We start from the raw sequence: 17,669 nt of genomic DNA, 5'->3' as shown, positions 1-17,669 counted from the left end.
ACGAGCTAGTACAATTTCACACCAAATTTTTTCCCTCTGCACTTCTTTACTTCGTTCGCTACCTGTTTTTACCCTTTTAGCTGCTCTTCAAGGCTCATGATCACCCTTGTCACTGGAATAAGATCTACTTCATTATAAAGACTTGAAATCTTTTATTTGTAATATCGGTGTGAATATAATGGTATTAAGTTCTGGATGTATCTTTTTCATTAAAAGGGAATTGGAAGAGAATTGTGTTTTGTAAACACAGATTTATGATTGATTGTTGTGTTATAAGTAAGAAATTTGCGAATCAGCAGTGAAAACTTTTACTGGGGAAGTTGATCCCAGAGCCTAAAATCACGCACTTTATGCATTTCAATGTCCCAGAAACGGTTGATTGGCAACAGCGTACTCTATGGAAGATCATTTTTACAGCATTCGCAAAAAAGGAAGGTATTTTCGGTCAAAAAGATTTCCGAAACATCCTTTGCCGGTTCACATCGCTCAAGATGTGATCGCGCGTAAGACTCTTGTTGCTAGGAAACGTGAGCGCTAATCAATCAGAGACGTATCTAAAAATAACTGCTTGTTTTAGAAATAGTTTTTACGGACGTCATCATTGGAACATACCCTAATACGGGGGATTCGTTCTCTTACATCATGGTCTCTTGGTATGAGCCCCTGAGAGAATGTATGAACATTCTCACAAAAATTAGGCTTGTTATGAGGTCCAAATTCTTGTGACACCCGCCTAATGTGGGTGAGTTGACAGCTATGGAGCGAGGTCTAGTCGGCAAAACAAAAATATACAAGAAATTCACTACTAAAAACCAGGGCTGTAGCAGGCCTCGAAATATTTGCGGTGGGGGGGGGCACAATACAGAAACATTAAGAAAATGGCACAGCCACGCCCCTACTGGTCATTTCATTATAATTTTTCAAATTGGGGGGCACGTGCCCCCAGTGCCCCACCCCCTGCTACGGCCCTGAAAACACAATACTCTTGGGAACGAGTGTGTTGGATAATATTAATTTGAATTTATTTTTTTAAATAAAACAAAGGAAGTAATTCAACATCCTTTTTATTTTTTTAGAAGAATTAAATGGGAACAACAGAGATATCTTGTGCTCTCTTGGCCTTGTCTCTATTTCCCACAACTCTTTGGGGTGCGCGCTTGAAGCCGTGGATATAAACAAACTTCGCCATCTTACGCTCGGTTTCACGCGCGTGAGCAAAAGTTGTTTTGGAAGTAGTGGGGGAAGGTGAAATGATGTGAAAGACTTCTTGTAGAAAACCGAAATGTTTTACATACGACGTATCTTGAACAGCTTGAACATGTAGGGACTTCCCCTACAATGACATGAGACGAAGCTATCTTTGTAGCCAATCAGATTGCGTTTATTTTTTGCCCTTGACTCGTACTTATGTATACAATAACTGTGACTTGAAGCAAATATTATGAAGAAGAGCACAGTTCCTTGAAAACACGAAAGAATTAAAGCAAGAAAAAAGGTGAGAGGTTAGAAAATATCCACTTGTGTCTACTTCATTCGTATAATTTATTTGTGTTATTATAGCAAGTACATAAGATCACAGGTAGCCCAGGCAACGGTTGCTTGTTCGTAGCTCGGAATTCGGCTGTTCTGCTGAGAGGGGACGAGTAAAGCGTTTTTTGTAGAATGTTGTGCTTCAAGCAACTGTTTAAAAACCATAGAAACTTTATATGTAAGCAGTGAATTTGTGTATCAGTTTGAAAAGTTTTTATTCGATTCTTGTTATTCACGCATTGATACGTTCCTTGTACCTCAAATTTCTCTTTTTTTTTTCTGGCTTTACAACTCGGGCACATTTTGCTATATCTATCATAATGTCCTGCAAAGATATTAAGAGAAACACATATGAAGGTAGTAGTGTTGAAAAGAAAAGAATCACAAAACACATCTAGTTCGAAAAGTCCGCTCACGATGATTCTATGCTAAAGTTGTTCGCAGAAATCACATTTATTATTGATCCTATTACATTATAAAGCCCATTGCATATTAACCTTTCACTGCAATCCATGTTCTGCTCATCAAGTCCTTAAAATAGGTGAATTTCGCGTAGAAAAGACGGGAGGAAACGGCTATCCGTTTGGAGGTTATGATAATGGTTGCGCCTTGGGCCCAAGCCCCTCTCGGCCACTAAAGCAAAGGACGCCCGGTACATTTTCATTTCACGGTCTTCTATCCGCAAAGCGGGACTTCTTTTCTTATAATCTCAAGTAGCATTTCTATTAGAAACAATATATATTATGTCTAAATCAGATCTAAGATTTTAAAACAAATTATCACCCTTCGTATCTTTCTTTTCAATGTAGTACTAATTCTGAAAAAAAAGTACACCTCATAAAACTCGTGTTCGAGTTCAATGCCTGTCCAATACCTAGGAATTCCTAAAAACCAAGGAATCAATCTCGCACGGAGGGAGGAGATTATAATAATCCTTGCTTTACAGTTTATCATGTTTTTTAATGAAACAGCATTTGAGGTAGGCTTTTCTAATAAGGTAAAACATCAAAATTCCATGGAATCGTGGTCAAAAAGAGCGGCGCGTAGGAGGCTATCCATAAGCCGTATTCAATACAAATGCTTGCAAATAAATTAAGTCGATTGTTTCATCTTCATTTGAATGCATTTCTTTAGATACAGCTCATGGATACGAAATGTAAACTTAGCCTAAGAGAAATTTAGAGATTGAATGTTTTGGTTTTGCCAAAAAATTGTAGCCCGCCACATTGAAGCGACTCGTTAATGTTTGGTCATAGTATAACCGTTCTAGACGGACGAGACTCGTAACGCTAGGCGGCGCTAGAGCCTGGAGACAAGGCTTTGCTAATCTGCTTGCACTAGTCACTTGAAACCCCCACCCCCATGGTCCCGGTGAAGTGTGGGTTAACGTAGGGTTTCAGAGCACTTTTGTACGAGAACCTGTCCAGAAGGGGTGAGTGAGTTGACAGTGTTTTAATCTTAGACTTGTCCACACACAGAGGGTGGGGAGGTTTTTTTTTTTTTAATAACTGTTATCTTCATAGTAATTGGTACAAATGTCCTCTCTCTGAAGTGTACTGGCTTTGATAGATGCTTATTTCAGATGACTTGTTGTCAGGTAGTTTATAGTTTGCATCCTGTGTGCAAGGGCATTTGACTGCAGTTTTGTCCCGTGGGGGTGGGGGATTTTCTTAGTTTTATACAGGATCGAAGTCCCCCCACCCTTCCCCGGGACCATACGAGTAGGGGTTTCAATTGACAAGTACATAAAGACCATTTTACACAAGCTATTTTTCCTTTTTGCAATTTTTGCAACTGCTAGAAAAATTGCACTGTGTATCATATTTCTGCCATCCTGCAATTTCTTTTGTTCGTAATAGTCAAGAAAAATGGCCTTGTTGCAACATTATCACAAAAAAAAAACGATCGTGTCGAGCAAGCGAACCTCACGGGAGTGACTGCCCCTCACTGTCTCTGTAATTTGAGAATTTACACGTTGATTTTATTTTCAGCGAAACCATGGGAACAAGAGTAATTTGAGAATTTACACGTTGATTTTATTTTCAGCGAAACCATGGGAACAAGAGGCGATACTTACAGTGTTGTCAATAACGGAGGTACGGTTGCTATGGGAAATGGCGCGTGCATAAATGTGACACTATCACGTGGTAAGTCATGTCAACAATCTTAAACTAGTCGAACATATCAGACTCCTCCCAAGGTTATGATATCTATAACTGCGCAACAGTGAACTCCTTACATGGGGCGAAACTAGAAGCAAAACTAGAAGGAGTCTGCACATATCAGACTCTTCCCAAGGTTATAATATCTATAACTGCGCAACTGTGAATTCCTAAGTGGTATTTACACTCGGCTGTGGATCTCCGAGGGTTATAATACTATATTAAACTATATATATATATATATATAATATATTATTATATCATATGTTATATAATATACATTAAGTTATATTATACCATACCATACATTATGTTAAATTATACCATACCATACTATACCATACCATACTATACTTATGATAATGTCTCGTTGCCATTTTACCTTTTTTCTCTTTTATAGGTGTTTCCAGTACATCGCGACCAAGAGAATATTTTCCATCCTCGAACGAAAGAAAAATTACACCAAGTAAGCAAGATAACAAAACCACCTTTCATGGTTTTGCACTTATTGATATCTGCAGACCAGAAGTACCTACCCTCATCGCTACCCAACGCTTGTAAAACATGTTTTATATTAAAAACAAAAGTGATAATTTTTGGCACTTTTCTTATTCCAAGGGTAATAAGCATATTCTAATATCTGCGCTTTGTTGATATCTGTAGACCAATACTTCAAAGACCTACCATCAACAATAGCCCAACGCTTGCAAAATATGCTCCGTGTGAACTTCAGTTGGAAGGGGCTTCTCTCAGCGGTATTTCCGGGTATTACGTATGAGCAAATGACTCAGATAGATTGCTTTGGAGTCGAGGCTGTGGAAGAGGCCTTCCAGCTGATGTGCGAGAGAGGAGTTACGCTGAGGAAAGTCGTGATGGCGCTGAGGTCGATAGAGAGGCTAGACGCAGTGGAGATGCTGGCAGAGGCGGGGTATACGGAGAATGAGCGCACTTCGAAGCCATTACAAGGTAAAGTTCAGGTGCATAGCAAGGGGGAGCGAGTGTACAACCCTTTCTTGCTTTGCGCCTGAACTTGTGCGCACACCCCCACACCACAACCCTCCCCCTACAACCAACGCCACACCCACCCCCTTTGCAAACAAAACTCTATGAATGAAATAGTGAATGAACTTTTTGGTGTCCGGGCATCCCAGAAGCAAAGGCAGACAGAGTGTGAATAATGTATTGTTTACATATTTTCAGGGCCAACTTTTATTTTCATCTTGAGAACTACTACTTATTACTTTATTTTACTTCTCATGGCTTTTTTGGCTAACAGAGTATTTTAAAAATAAATCAGCACTGATCAGCGCAGCAAAAAGCCATTTCAGAGTGGGAGGGGAGGGGCACCTACTTGTTTTGCTTCTCTTTTTGCACCCAGAAGTTTATAAACGCTTCCTAAGAATTCAGATTGAAATACGATATCTTTGCTGTTTATTAGAGAGCAGCGTATACTCTGCTTTTAACATGACTTCGAATAAGGGAGTGCAAGAGATGGCGAAAACACCTGTACAGGAAGTCACGCAACTGGGTGCGGAGAGCATGACATCGATTGGAGTACAAGATGTCTCTGAACAAACTCAAGAAACCGTGACATCAATAGTGGCGCAAGAAGTCACACAACAAACTCAAGTTGTCGAGATGTCATTGAGAGGTGCGGACATCACGCAACACGTCACGCAACACGTCACGCAACACTACAGAGGCGGGAGCTTCGATAGAAACCAAGAAAACCGCCTCATTGAAATTCAACAAAATAGCCCTGAGAACAATTCACCGGATGGTTATATCATTCATCAACAAGGCAACGTTATTAACGAGGAACCAAAACAAATCTGGTCAGATCGTTGTGACCTCATTCAGCCTAAACCATCACAAGGTAACACTGCATTGTGTGTTCAAAATAACTCAGTTAAAGACCTTTACATCCTAGCTTCGCTTTTCGTCCATCAAGCGTTCCACAAACAGCGTTATGAGAGTTTTTCTTCACAGGTGTTTCGTTATACCATGCCTGGAATAACAATAAACTTTATTTAACGAGGGTTAAATAGGAATAGGAAGGGGGTTGCGATTTTTTACTCTTGCTCCCAGGAGTAAGGATAAGCACGAATTTTTGTCTTTTTGTGTTTGTATTTTAGTCTTGTCTTTTGCGTAATTATTGTTTGTATGTGTAACCAATAAGCCTGTGCTCGATATTTCACTTTATTCCTTTGGAATTCTTCATTGCTTTAGGAATTTTGGTAGTTTCTTGTTGTTAAGGAGCACCAGCACCAAAAACACAATGGAACAAAAGCCAAAAACAAAGACCTTAGAACGAGACAATGTTCTTGAGCACCAAAAACAAAACTCTCCGTAACACCAAGGAATACCCGAAATTTTTTTTTATCATATTCTCAATCTTGAATGTGGTAGTAAACGTTATATCTGTATTAAAAGATATCCGTAAAGGGAGCAAGGAATAAGGCTTTGGCCGAAAACTAAGAACGGGGGTGAGCAAGGGTGAGCGTGAAATATGGACGTGACAGAAAACTGAGAACGGGGATTTAATCACTGCATTTTCTTAAAACTAAGAACACAAAACATCTTTGATTGCGTGCATTTCAATGTAGCTTGATTTTGTTGTTCTGGGCACAAAAAATGTCGTATGCACGTGCGTGACTGGACAAAGAAGAACAAAGGCTAAAGGCAGCAATGTAGACCAAGGTAGTGTTTTACACATGACGACGACATCACCGACTACATTACTGTAGCAACACTACTTGGTACTTGTTTTTTTTTTCACTGTTAACCAGTTACAATTTCATATTCCTTGCTCACCCTTGCTCCCATTTGCTTAACCCTGTTCTCAGTTTTTCGTTCAAGTCCATGTTCCTTGCTCAGCCCCGCTCTGAGTTTTCGGTCAATTTCATATTCCTTGCTCACCCTTGCTCCCATTTGCTCAACCCTGTTCTCAGCCTTGTTCTCAACTTTTCGGTCGAGTCCATAAAGATAAAGGAACTCCCGAGAGCAATGAAGAATTCTAAAGGAATAAAGTGAAGTACCGAGCACAGGCTCACCGTTTTAACGCGGGTGAAACAAAAAAACAAATAATGCCTAGTAGCAAGAGTGAAAAAACGCAACACCGTTGCTATTCCAGGTAGCATATGTGTTTTGGCGGGCCGCGGGGGAAATGTACGACAATCGACCAATAAGGGCGCGCGTAGTACGCTAATCAACCAATGAGAGCGCATGTAGCATGCTAATCAATCAATAAGAGCGCGAGTAGCACCTTACCTGTATTTATAAAGTGATCGATTGACCAATATTTTGGGAATAACATCTTTGTGATATAATGTATTTGTAAAATATATATTTTTTTTTTCAGGGCACGCAACCTCCAGCGTATTGACAAAAGTAACTCAAAGCCTCATGGAACTGCTAGGACTAAGTTAGGGTGAATTTCATAGCGCGATGCTACTGTGGCCACAAGACACAATTAAGACAGACTTTGAGAGTGATACAGCAGAGCCGTAGAGGGCCACGTAAGAATTGGGGGGGCACAATACAGAAACATTAAGAAAATATTGGGGGGAGCACAACCACGCCCCTACTCGTCATTTCCAGGGCCGTAACATGCCTCGAAATATGGGGGAGGGGACAATACAGAAACATTAAGAAAATATTAGGGGCACGTGCCACCAGTGCCCCAACCCCTGCTACGGCCCTGTATAGTAGGCAGATGACCAAGAGAACCAGCGTGGTGTCCTTCCAGGGCCGTAGCAATATGGGGAGGGGGGGCCCCAATACAGAAATATTAATAAATTATTGGGGGCACAACCACGCCCCTACTCGTCATTTACTAGTAACTTTTTAAAATATTGGGGGGGGGACACGTGCCCCCAGTGCCCCCTACTATGGCCCTGCCTTCAGCTTCTTTCTCCTCTATTAATTGTGGGTTGTTCGAGTAAACAGTGGGGCACGAAAAACTCACGAAGGACCTTGTAAATATGTATGAGAGGTTAGTGTGTGCCTCAACTTTTATTATGCAGCATCTAATGCACCATTTTGTATCAAAGATTTTATTAAATTTTATTTATTCAATGATGTTTCATACTCTTCTTTATAGAAATATAAATTAGCATAAATAACAATAGAATACTCTATCTTACATATTTTACAGTTATTAATTTGTGCCTTTCGTCTATGGAGACGAAATAACCATAGATAACATAACCCACGATGGATTGTGGGACGGTGACCGGAAATTTACAGCGCGGCAAGAGGTTGACCTTATTAAATTGGGCACAGTTTCAATAAAATTCTAAACATTCTATATATACATAAAAATGTCAACTATAACCTCTCTAAATCGAACCCTGCTATGTCATTGCTCCGCAATTTACGAGAATTGAGAAGTGTCCGAGCTGTGCATTTGCGACCTAGAATCTCTGTTCACGGATGCTACTGTCATGAAACTGTCAGAGCGACGGATGGCCGGGAGGGCTGGTAACGAGCCTTGGTTGAGCCCACTGGCACCCCAGAATGGCTCAGCGTGTGCTTTCTGGGATTTCTGGAGCATGCGTCGTGTGACAGGCAGATCTGCGGGTAGTGTAAACTCCTGTGTATTCTATCAATGGAAAGAAATCAGCATCTCCTTCAGTTTTTACGGATAAAATTACAGAATATACAATCCCAAAAATAAGTTTCATCTTTCGATTTAGAATTATCAATTTGCTCTCATAAACCACGCCCACGCCGACGGGCCAATCAGCTGCGCCGATAATGGGTGGCCCAGGCCACGCCGGTAAAAATAAAACACGCCTGATGGTAATGAGTCAGTAACGAAATAGAAAACAAGTAAGTCTTGGCCGAAAGGCATTACAAAATGCGAAATTAAATACACCTAATTCAAATAACGTCAGTGCAAACGTCAAAATGACGGCTATCAAATGGCAGTATTTTGATAAAAAAATACCATGGAACTCGTCAACTTTAAACTTAATGAGGGAAAATGTGAATAATTATTGCGATTATATTAATTATCATCTTTATCTACAAGTAATTATACTCATAAGCAGTTATTGGTCTAAGAACTGCCATTTGCCAATTGCACTGACAACGTTTATTGAAATAGGTGTATATAAAATGCTCATCGCCTCACCCCACCGCACAAATGCACACAGCTACGTGCTCGTAATGTATATTCCACGGGAAAGTAGGAAAAGGCTAGCGCCCCCTCCAACGTCTACGGGCCTGCGATTTGAAGCAGAAGTTAGTCTACTCACGGGTATGTGAAGGGCTTGAAAAGGCGAGCACTTGTTTCCAAGCCCCGCCCCGTTTGTCAGCGCCCGGTCAACGTGTCCATGGTGATCTCTCCGTGATTGACGGGTCTGCATCCGCTGGCGAAAGTCATCGTTGTATTTATGCCCCAGAATAGACTAGGGACAAATGAGATATCATCATCATTATACTCATCACCATCATCCATCACCATCAATATGAATAACAACAGAAGTCGACAGATTGGTCGACATTCTTTAAATTGTCACCATGAACGTAGCAGATGATGTCCTTACCCAAGCATCCGGGTTCTTAGATGATCTGTTCAACACTAAGCTGGTCGTTGATCTATAGTAGTCCCCAGTCCTCCAAGAGTCTTTTCTACTCGTCTCCGGGCTCCCTGAATTGAGTTTCGGTAATAAACTTTCGCGCGGTTCGCCTTCTTCGTTAGGACTGGGACTCTGTCTGTGAAAAAACAAATTTAGCTGACGAAAGGAACAACGTACAATCTTCGCGTATTTGATAAAAAAATTCTGGCTACATGCGTCTGCATTGAAAAATATAGAGTAGCAAGTGTTATTTACATAGTTATCCTAGCACACTGATTTACTAGCACACTGATGTACTAGCTGTTGTACATCAATATTCTAGCGCACTTTTCACCTGTCTTCTTGCATAGGGCTTGGCGTCCTTATATGGTGTTCTGTTGTGACGTCATCGTGCTTGCCTCGTTCTGGTGAGGCGCTAGCAGACCTCTCTGATAAGGAATCACCAAGTCAAACTAACCGGCAGAAGAGACAGAGCCAAAAAATGGCAAGTTTTCCCTATATAAGGTTTGGTAAACTTCGGTAAGCTTGAATTTTTGCATAGAAGTTCCTTATGTTATGTAAACCAACATATCAAAAGTGTTTTTTTTTTCTAGTGGATTCGTCTTCGAGATATGAGGCTTGAAGTGCAATTTTCAAATGTTCAAAGTATAAATTCTCCTTGTTTTTAGGGAGAAGTCGGGCTCTGATCAAAAATTAAGCCAACTTTTCTCGCTAATATCTAAATTTCTTATCTTCTAAATTTACTTAAAATTTGGAATTGCGCTTTTGGTCAGAGAAACTTCTTGTATGCGGAATCTTGAGCCTATATATTGAGATTTGGAAAATTTCATGCCATTTTTTTTGCTCTGTCGGCAGAAGATTTATATTTTTCCATATTTATTATTATATATTTTTTATCAAATATTTTGTATATTTATTATTGTATTTATAAAATTCATATTTCATTATATGTCACAAAACATATTCTTACCGAGATCAGCCATTTCGCTTTCATCCCATGGTTCACTGGAATAGAAAACCACCAATGACAATTCTTACATACTATCGTACCGTACAATTAGATAGTGTTTGGTTGTAACACCAAGCAGTCGCAAGAACCAGCAATCTAATCCTTCGTCTGGGGCAAATCAGGTCTCTTCCAAAACGGAATCTAACGTATTTGTGTGAAAGGAATAGCGTGAAGCGAAAAAGCCTCTAGATTTGAAAAGCCTCTAGTCAATCAAGACGCAACAAAAGTAAAAACAAATTCAGGCGCGTACCCAGAAATGGCTGACGGGGGTGCGTAGTCATAGGTATCATATGGAAAAAGCATAGTATTTAAAGATTCCTTAATAAGAAATGACCCACATTTTGGCGGCCAAGAGGGGTGGGGTGGGCGCGGACCCTGCGACCCCCACCCCCCCCCCCCCCCTGTGTACGCGCCTGAAATTATAAACCAATTTATGCAAACCCTTTGGGGGAAGGGGGGGGCATTTTGTTATAAATAAGTTAATACTATATTTTCCTTTACCATTCGGCGTATCTGTAAGTCGAAGTGTCGTCAATATCCCACACAGTTTGCTGAAGAAGAAAAAAGAGCAGAGATGAGCAACCACTTACTAAAGAGCTCATTCAAGGTATATTATTTTCTGTGGAGGAAGCGGAAGAAATAAAATGGAGACGTGAACATAATTGTGGATGGCGATTTTAAAGTTCTCATGCAAAGAGACCCTTGTATTTTCATAACAAAATAAAAACAAAGTAGTGACTGGCCGACACTCCTTAAAATAGCGCAAGTGAGTACCCTTGTTCAATCAATTCTTTATCAAACAAATATAACTTCAATCCGATATGTCGTCATACTAAACCCGAAATTATGCAAATGTGGTCAACCGGAAATAGCATTTACGTCATCGACCGGAAATGACGTCGACGTGACGTACCTGGCCGAACATGCCGACGTACTTGCCATCAAGGGTCCACAACCGTGCCGTGCAGTCGACCGAGGAGGAGACTAGGAACAATTTCTCATCACGTGACACGACCTCCAGGCTCACCACAGCACCCCCATGGGCGTGCCATTTTATTACGCAAGGGGGAGATCCCTCGGGGGAATCGTCCGTACTTGACATGCGCTGTGTAGTCGACCAAACCTACCGAGAGAAAGAAAGTGAATTATCAACGCTATTAGCAGTTTCCGCCATTCAAAGAGGAACAGTGTAGAGTCCCATTTGACATAACGATAGGGGCAGGGATAAAAACAACGAATCTTTAAAGAGAATATCGTTTTAACGATTTAAAAATCGTTATTATTTTCCATTTATTTTACTGTTACCGGGACCATCGCATCGTTGTTGCAATGCAACTGACTCTTTAGGTATTTAGATTCGACGAATAAAATAAGTATGAATGGAGTATTAGTTCCCATATAATCACTAGTGCTTTGTTCTAATAGATTATTGTGATATCCTTTTTGGTTTACCTCTCTTCTAAGAGCCCTAGGGCTGTGTTGTTTTTTTAACTGGGAAATGTTCTTTCCCAAAAAATAATTTAACAGGTTTGTTGACAGATAATGAACAAATTCTCTTACATTAATTGTCATCACATGATCCATGAGGCCAATCGGAGCGCGCGTACTATCTCAATCATTTTATAAATCTTTTTAATGTTTTATAAATGTTCTTAATTTCATTTTATAAATATTATTAATATTATTCTAATAACAATCTGTTATAAATCATACTTTTTAACGCGGGGTTATCACGTGACACGAGTATCGAGTTTATTCACCTGAGCGATGATAGACTCCGCCCGCGATATGCAGTAAGATGTGATGTCCCACACAGAGATCCGGCCAGCGGAGTCGCCACTCACAAGAATGTCGTTGCTAGGATCGGTTGCTAGGGCAAGCACGGACGCGCTGTCCTCGCTCGCCGCGTAAAACATGCCTGGGAATCAAAAAGGAGGCATCAACAATATACTGCCACATACTCTCACAGTAAACATCACAGTCTACATCACTATGATTTCAAAAGATAACGGCCGTGATATGCGAACTTCGTGCTTTCGCGTTTTTTGTGCCGGAAAAACTATCAAAGCCTACAGTACAGGTAACAAAATCGTCGCAAAAAAAAAATCATTGAATCGGACATGGGGCGGGGGGGGAGGGGGTTGCTTGGTGGCTCAATTCATCTCCCCCTACATGGCAGACTCTTCCATAAACTATTTGTAATCCCCACCCACCCACCCCCTCCATTCGTGGTGATACATTTTATATGCTGAGCGGTCTATTCTATCGAACCGCAGTGAGACATGGGTCCATCGAAAAAAATAAAACTCTACAATATAAATGTGTTCCTTGATGTCTTTTTTTCTCACCCATTGGTCTTGCAGCACCATATAAACACCAGAACTCCAGGGAGCCGCTCTCGGAAGATACGAGAATGGCCGAGTCTTGCGTCTTCCACTGCGCTCTGGAGCTGAGGAATAATAGGGTGTCGACCGGCAAGCATCCGCCTTTAGTTTCTTTTCGCCTGCAAAAGAGCAACTTGATTAACTTGAGTATTCTCCTTACTATGTCACTTAACATCAAGGTAATTGGGAGAGTTTACATAAAGATATTTGTCGAAATCAGCATTGCCAGCTTTAGTTTCTCTTCGCCTGCAAAAGGGGCATATGATTATTTCAAAAATTCTCCTTACTAAGTCACTGGGAAATGGTATTAAATGGTACAAATGGTATTTGGTTCTTATGGACCCTATAAAACACTCGTTCGCGCGAATAACTCAAAATCTGTAATATTGTGGTATTTCGGGAAAAAGGCCGTGAACTGAAAGGCCCGGGGTCCAGTCATTTGTGACGCAGATCGAGATGTCAACCAAATTACATGAGAAAACATATGCGCGCGCTAAACCGGTTCCCGTCTTCATGTCTTCTTAGTTATTGCTGGAGAACGTTGTGTGGTTACAACTTTTACCGTCATCTTTATATCTCAACATGGTAGTCAAATAATTATTAAACTTCAGGGAACAAATCTGCAAAATTTAGTAGATATTTTTTAGTCTTTGAATTGTTTTTTGCATTGTGCGCGCACGCTGCATGCGCAATCAAGAATGGCGACATTCTCACGAGCGCGCGCTGTTTTTGAAACCTACAACAAAAGAAATATTTTCTTTTTTCACATACAATTCTCGACTTTAAATTATTCTTCGCTTCATTGTGGGTAGTATTGCAATAGAAAACAATTCGCCAATATTTTGTGGTATTGCCGTCTCTGAATTTAACGCATTTAAGGAAAATACGTTGTTTCAGATTTTCCCGCCAAAACTCGATTCAATCTCCTTTCGCGCGGCCAGAAAAATTTTCAAAGATCTGTAGAAAATTCAAATTTCAATCAAATTCAATTCCCTTTTCAGAATTTGAAAGTTTATCTATGCTTTGTTTTGGCTAGATTGATATAAGTGAAAGGTTTTAAGAACTTTAACTAAGTCTGTGCAAAACAAAGTCATCAGCCAACAAGAATCTACCAAACCACAGTTTCGTAGCCGTTTTACTAAAAGTCATTTGGATCGTTTAGAAGGGATACTACAAATCAATGTTCCTATTTTCTGGCCCACCCAGAAACGCTCCAGTGCTCCAGTGCTAGGCTCACCTCAGCTTCTGTTTTTCTTTTATAGATGCCAACATGCCAAGCTTCTCTATTCTAGACTTACTGGAAAAAAACGCAAATAGAAGAATCACAATGAGTATACGAAAAGCAGACAATTAAACGATCATGATGTCACATCCTAAGGTATACTTACAATAAGCTTCGAGATCCCTTTTTCAGTATTCGAATCATTTTCTCTCGATCCAGGTTCCACAGTATGATGTCCCCGTCAAAGCTGCCCGTGGCCAGAAGATTAGGCGAACAGTAGGCTGAGGCGAGGATGTCGTCCTGATGAACCTGGCCTCCTTTCCAACCCACATCGGGCCGAATAACAAACGTCTGCAAGTATGGGAGATGGTGGTCGTCACTGAAGTTCTCATAGTATATCACTATCATGCTAACCCTATCTCCTTATTTACGGGCATTGTATATGATTTTCCATATAACATTCTTACGGTGTCTATCGATATCCATATACGGGCGCGTACATATTAGTAAATCACTACTATCATGCGATGTCTATCTAGTGATATTGCATGCGTTCCTCCTTGTCGTCATAGTATATCACTACTATCATGCGGTGTCTATCTAGTGATATTTCATGCATTCCTCCTTGTCGTCATAGTATATCACTACTATCATGCGATGTCTATCTAGTGATATTTCATGCATTCCTCCTTGTCGTCATAGTATATCACTACTATCATGCGATGTCCATCTAGTGATATTTCATGCATTCCTCCTTGTCGTCATAGTATATCACTACTATCATGCGGTGTCTATCTAGTGATATTGCATGCATTCATCCTTGTCGTCATGTCATAGTATATCACTACTATCATGCGGTGTCTATCGAGTAATATTGCTTGCCTACCTCCTTGTCGTCATGTCATAGTATATCACTACTATCATGCGATGTCTATCTAGTGATATTGCATGCATTCCTCCTTGTCGTCATAGTATATCACTACTATCATGCGATGTCTATCTAGTGATATTTCATGCATTCCTCCTTGTCGTCATAGTATATCACTACTATCATGCGATGTCTATCTAGTGATATTGCATGCATTCCTCCTTGTCGTCATAGTATATCACTACTATCATGCGGTGTCTATCGAGTAATATTGCATGCATTCCTCCTTGTCGTCATGTCATAGTATATCACTACTATCATGCGATGTCTATCTAGTGATATTGCATGCATTTCTCCTTGTCGTCATAGTATATCACTACTATCATGCGGTGTCTATCTAGTAATATTGCATGCATTCCTCCTTGTCGTCATAGTATATCACTACTATCATGCGGTGTCTATCTAGTGATATTGAATGCATTCCTCCTTGTCGTCATAGTATATCACTACTATCATGCGGTGTCTATCTAGTGATATTGCATGCATTCCTCCTTGTCGTCATGTCATAGTATATCACTACTATCATGCGGTGTCCATCTAGTAATATTTCATGCATTCCTCCTTGTCGTCATAGTATATCACTACTATCATGCGGTGTCTATCTAGTGATATTGCATGCATTCCTCCTTGTAGTCATAGTATATCACTACTATCATGCGGTGTCTATCTAGTGATATTGCATGCATTCCTCCTTGTCGTCATAGTATATCACTACTATCATGCGATGTCTATCTAGTGATATTTCATGCATTCCTCCTTGTCGTCATAGTATATCACTACTATCATGCGGTGTCTATCTAGTGATATTTCATGCATTCCTCCTTGTAGTCATAGTATATCACTACTATCATGCGACGTCTATCTAGTGATATTGCATGCATTCCTCCTTGTCGTCATGTCATAGTATATCACTACTATCATGCGGTGTCTATCTAGTGATATTGCATGCATTCCTCCTTGTCGTCATAGTATATCACTACTATCATGTGGTGTCTATCTAGTGATATTGCATGCATTCCTCCTTGTCGTCATGTCATAGTATATCACTACTATCATGCGGTGTCTATCTAGTGATATTGCATGCATTCCTCCTTGTCGTCATAGTATATCACTACTATCATGTGGTGTCTATCTAGTGATATTGCATGCATTCCTCCTTGTCGTCATAGTATATCACTACTATCATGCGATGTCTATCTAGTAATATTGCATGCGTTCCTCCTTGCCGTCATAGTATATCACTACTATCATGCAGTGTCTATCTAGTGATATTGCTTGCCTACCTCCTTGTCGTCATAGTATATCACTATCTTGCGGTTCCAGCCAACAGTGAGAATCTTGTGCTTGGCCGGAAGAGCTGTGATCCCTGTCACTTCCTGTTCCTCTACTGCCTCGAGTTCATTTAATAAGTGACCGTTGTTTGCGTTCCAGACCTGAAAATAATGGTTATGAGCAAGGAAGGGTTAGACGCATTGTACAGGAAATGCGAAGAGGAGTAAGAACAATCCATACCAGGCAAGATGCCAGCTACAGCAACAATAAATACAAACTACAAGACAACGTAAAACCACGAAAATGGAAAAAAAAATGCCTCCCAAACTAAGAAGTAAATATGATTCTAAAAACAATGATATCCTGTTTACCAAGCGCAAAGGGTAAAACATGACTTGACATGAGCCGGCTTGCTTTTCAAAAGCTCTTTGCTAAAAGCAGGCTGTAGAGAAGATGATACTAAATACCGGTGGTCATGACTAGGGTGATGGTGATGGATATGGTAATTGTGTAATTAATGATAATGATAATGATGATAAAAAATGGTGTTTGTGGTTATGACGGTGATGGTGTTAAAGCTGGCGAAGACAATAGTGTTGTTGATGATGGTATTGATGATGTTGATAATGATGATGATGATGATGATGGTGGTGGTGTTAAAGCTGGCGATGACACTAGTGTTGTTGATGATGGTATTGATGATGTTGATAATGATGATGATGATGATGATGATGATGATGATGATGATGATGATGATGATGTTGATGTTGATGTTGATAATGATGATGATGATGATGGTGATGGGTGATGGTGATAATGATGATGATGATGGTGATGTTGATATGATAATGATGATGGTGTTAATGATGATGATGGCGATGACGTAGTGATGATGATGATGATGATGGTGGTGATGGTGAAAGCCAAAACCCTCTCACCCTTATGGCGCCATTTCTGTCGCCCGTCATGAGGCGACTTCCCTTCTGGTCAAGATGCATGCACGATATCTCCTCCGTCCCGTGAGCCTCTGGGACCTGAAGGAATTTATTTCCGGTTTCGATGTCCCAAAAGGAGATGACGGAGCCTTCACATCCGGTTATGACCTGCGCAAGGCGAACGAAACCAAAAAAATGATCTTTTGCTTAGCGATCAATTCTAAATATGTTTCGATAAAAATTAGCTCGTGGTATAGTTCCAACTTAACAGAGATAAGTTTAAAACATTGTTCTATCTTAAAGTTACGTTTGCAACAGGAACGTTACTGTCTTTGCTAGACTTTCAGACTGTTTTAGAATCTCGAACTTAGAATGTCCCCGAAATATCAGCTTGTTATGCCCGGCATTCTCGAAAAAATAATTTTGAAACCCAGTTGATTGACTTTAAAGCGATTGCGCAACTTTTAGGCAATTGCTTGACTTCTAGGCGATTACGTGACTTCAAGGCGGTTGCGTGACTTCTAGGCGATTGCGTGACTTCTAGGCGATTGCGTGACTTCTAGGCGATTGTGTGATTTCTAGACGATTGCGTGACTTCTAGGCGATTGCGTGCTTTCTAGACGATTGCGTGACTTTTAGGCG

At 40.4% G+C, this 17,669-nt stretch overlaps 2 protein-coding genes and 1 long non-coding RNA gene across 10 annotated transcripts in view; 1 reads left to right on the top strand and 2 right to left on the bottom strand.

Moving 5' to 3' along the window:
* Nucleotides 1-1,241: 1,241 nt before the first annotated feature.
* Nucleotides 1,242-7,769, top strand: LOC116607111. Of its 3 annotated transcripts, none has more exons than XM_048720043.1 (6): nt 1,242-1,495; nt 3,577-3,626; nt 4,093-4,158; nt 4,356-4,658; nt 5,131-5,568; nt 7,054-7,769. In XM_048720043.1, exons 2-6 carry the CDS (start codon nt 3,584-3,586, stop codon nt 7,119-7,121), a joined length of 918 nt encoding a protein of 305 aa, XP_048576000.1. In that variant the 5' UTR covers nt 1,242-1,495; nt 3,577-3,583; the 3' UTR covers nt 7,122-7,769. The 3 variants fall into 3 exon arrangements, with proteins under 3 accessions (XP_048576000.1, XP_048575999.1, XP_048575998.1); XM_048720042.1 differs by having other exon boundaries at nt 1,248-1,494; nt 3,575-3,677; XM_048720041.1 differs by having other exon boundaries at nt 1,248-1,502; nt 3,577-3,677.
* LOC125557438 lies at nt 1,729-2,145 on the bottom strand. The gene is made up of 2 exons (XR_007305272.1): nt 2,028-2,145; nt 1,729-1,855 (listed from the first exon to the last, which is right to left on the bottom strand). It is a non-coding gene; the product is annotated as an uncharacterized LOC125557438 (long non-coding RNA).
* The window catches only part of LOC5501803 (WD repeat-containing protein on Y chromosome), a 22,581-nt gene continuing 12,643 nt past the window's right edge, over nt 7,732-17,669 (bottom strand). For 4 of the 6 annotated variants that reach the window (XM_048720035.1, XM_048720036.1, XM_048720038.1 and 1 more), the window contains 13 exons: nt 17,031-17,195; nt 16,104-16,253; nt 14,059-14,243; nt 13,908-13,967; nt 12,635-12,789; nt 12,047-12,204; nt 11,200-11,409; nt 10,788-10,837; nt 10,248-10,282; nt 9,612-9,705; nt 9,245-9,413; nt 8,954-9,106; nt 7,732-8,295 (listed from right to left, as the gene is read on the bottom strand). In XM_048720035.1, the coding sequence (XP_048575992.1) occupies nt 8,068-8,295; nt 8,954-9,106; nt 9,245-9,413; nt 9,612-9,705; nt 10,248-10,282; nt 10,788-10,837; nt 11,200-11,409; nt 12,047-12,204; nt 12,635-12,789; nt 13,908-13,967; nt 14,059-14,243; nt 16,104-16,253; nt 17,031-17,195 (1,812 nt within the window). In that variant the 3' untranslated portion in view covers nt 7,732-8,067. Of the gene's footprint in view, nt 8,296-8,953; nt 9,107-9,244; nt 9,414-9,611; nt 9,706-10,247; nt 10,283-10,787; nt 10,838-11,199; nt 11,410-12,046; nt 12,205-12,634; nt 12,790-13,907; nt 13,968-14,058; nt 14,244-16,103; nt 16,254-17,030; nt 17,196-17,669 lie in introns of those variants that run through there. The other 2 variants (XM_048720039.1, XM_048720040.1) reach the window with 2 other exon arrangements.

The sequence above is a fragment of the Nematostella vectensis genome, chromosome 12 (genome assembly GCF_932526225.1).
Source record: "Nematostella vectensis chromosome 12, jaNemVect1.1, whole genome shotgun sequence".
In the NCBI taxonomy this organism is placed as follows: domain Eukaryota; kingdom Metazoa; phylum Cnidaria; class Anthozoa; order Actiniaria; family Edwardsiidae; genus Nematostella; species Nematostella vectensis.
The sequence above is the reverse complement of the archived record's forward strand: the minus strand, read 5'-3'. Positions and strand labels throughout refer to the sequence as shown.

What these genes read in the sequence shown, in the direction of transcription:
- LOC116607111 (XM_048720042.1), top strand. Translation starts at nt 3,584, where the DNA reads ATGGGAACAAGAGGCGATACTTACAGTGTTGTCAATAACGGAGGTACG. An exon ending in CACTTCGAAGCCATTACAAG is followed by an intron (nt 4,659 to 5,130) that starts GTAAAGTTCAGG and finishes GCTGTTTATTAG; the next exon opens with AGAGCAGCGTATACTCTGCT. An exon ending in TCAGCCTAAACCATCACAAG is followed by an intron (nt 5,569 to 7,053) that starts GTAACACTGCAT and finishes TTTTTTTTTCAG; the next exon opens with GGCACGCAACCTCCAGCGTA.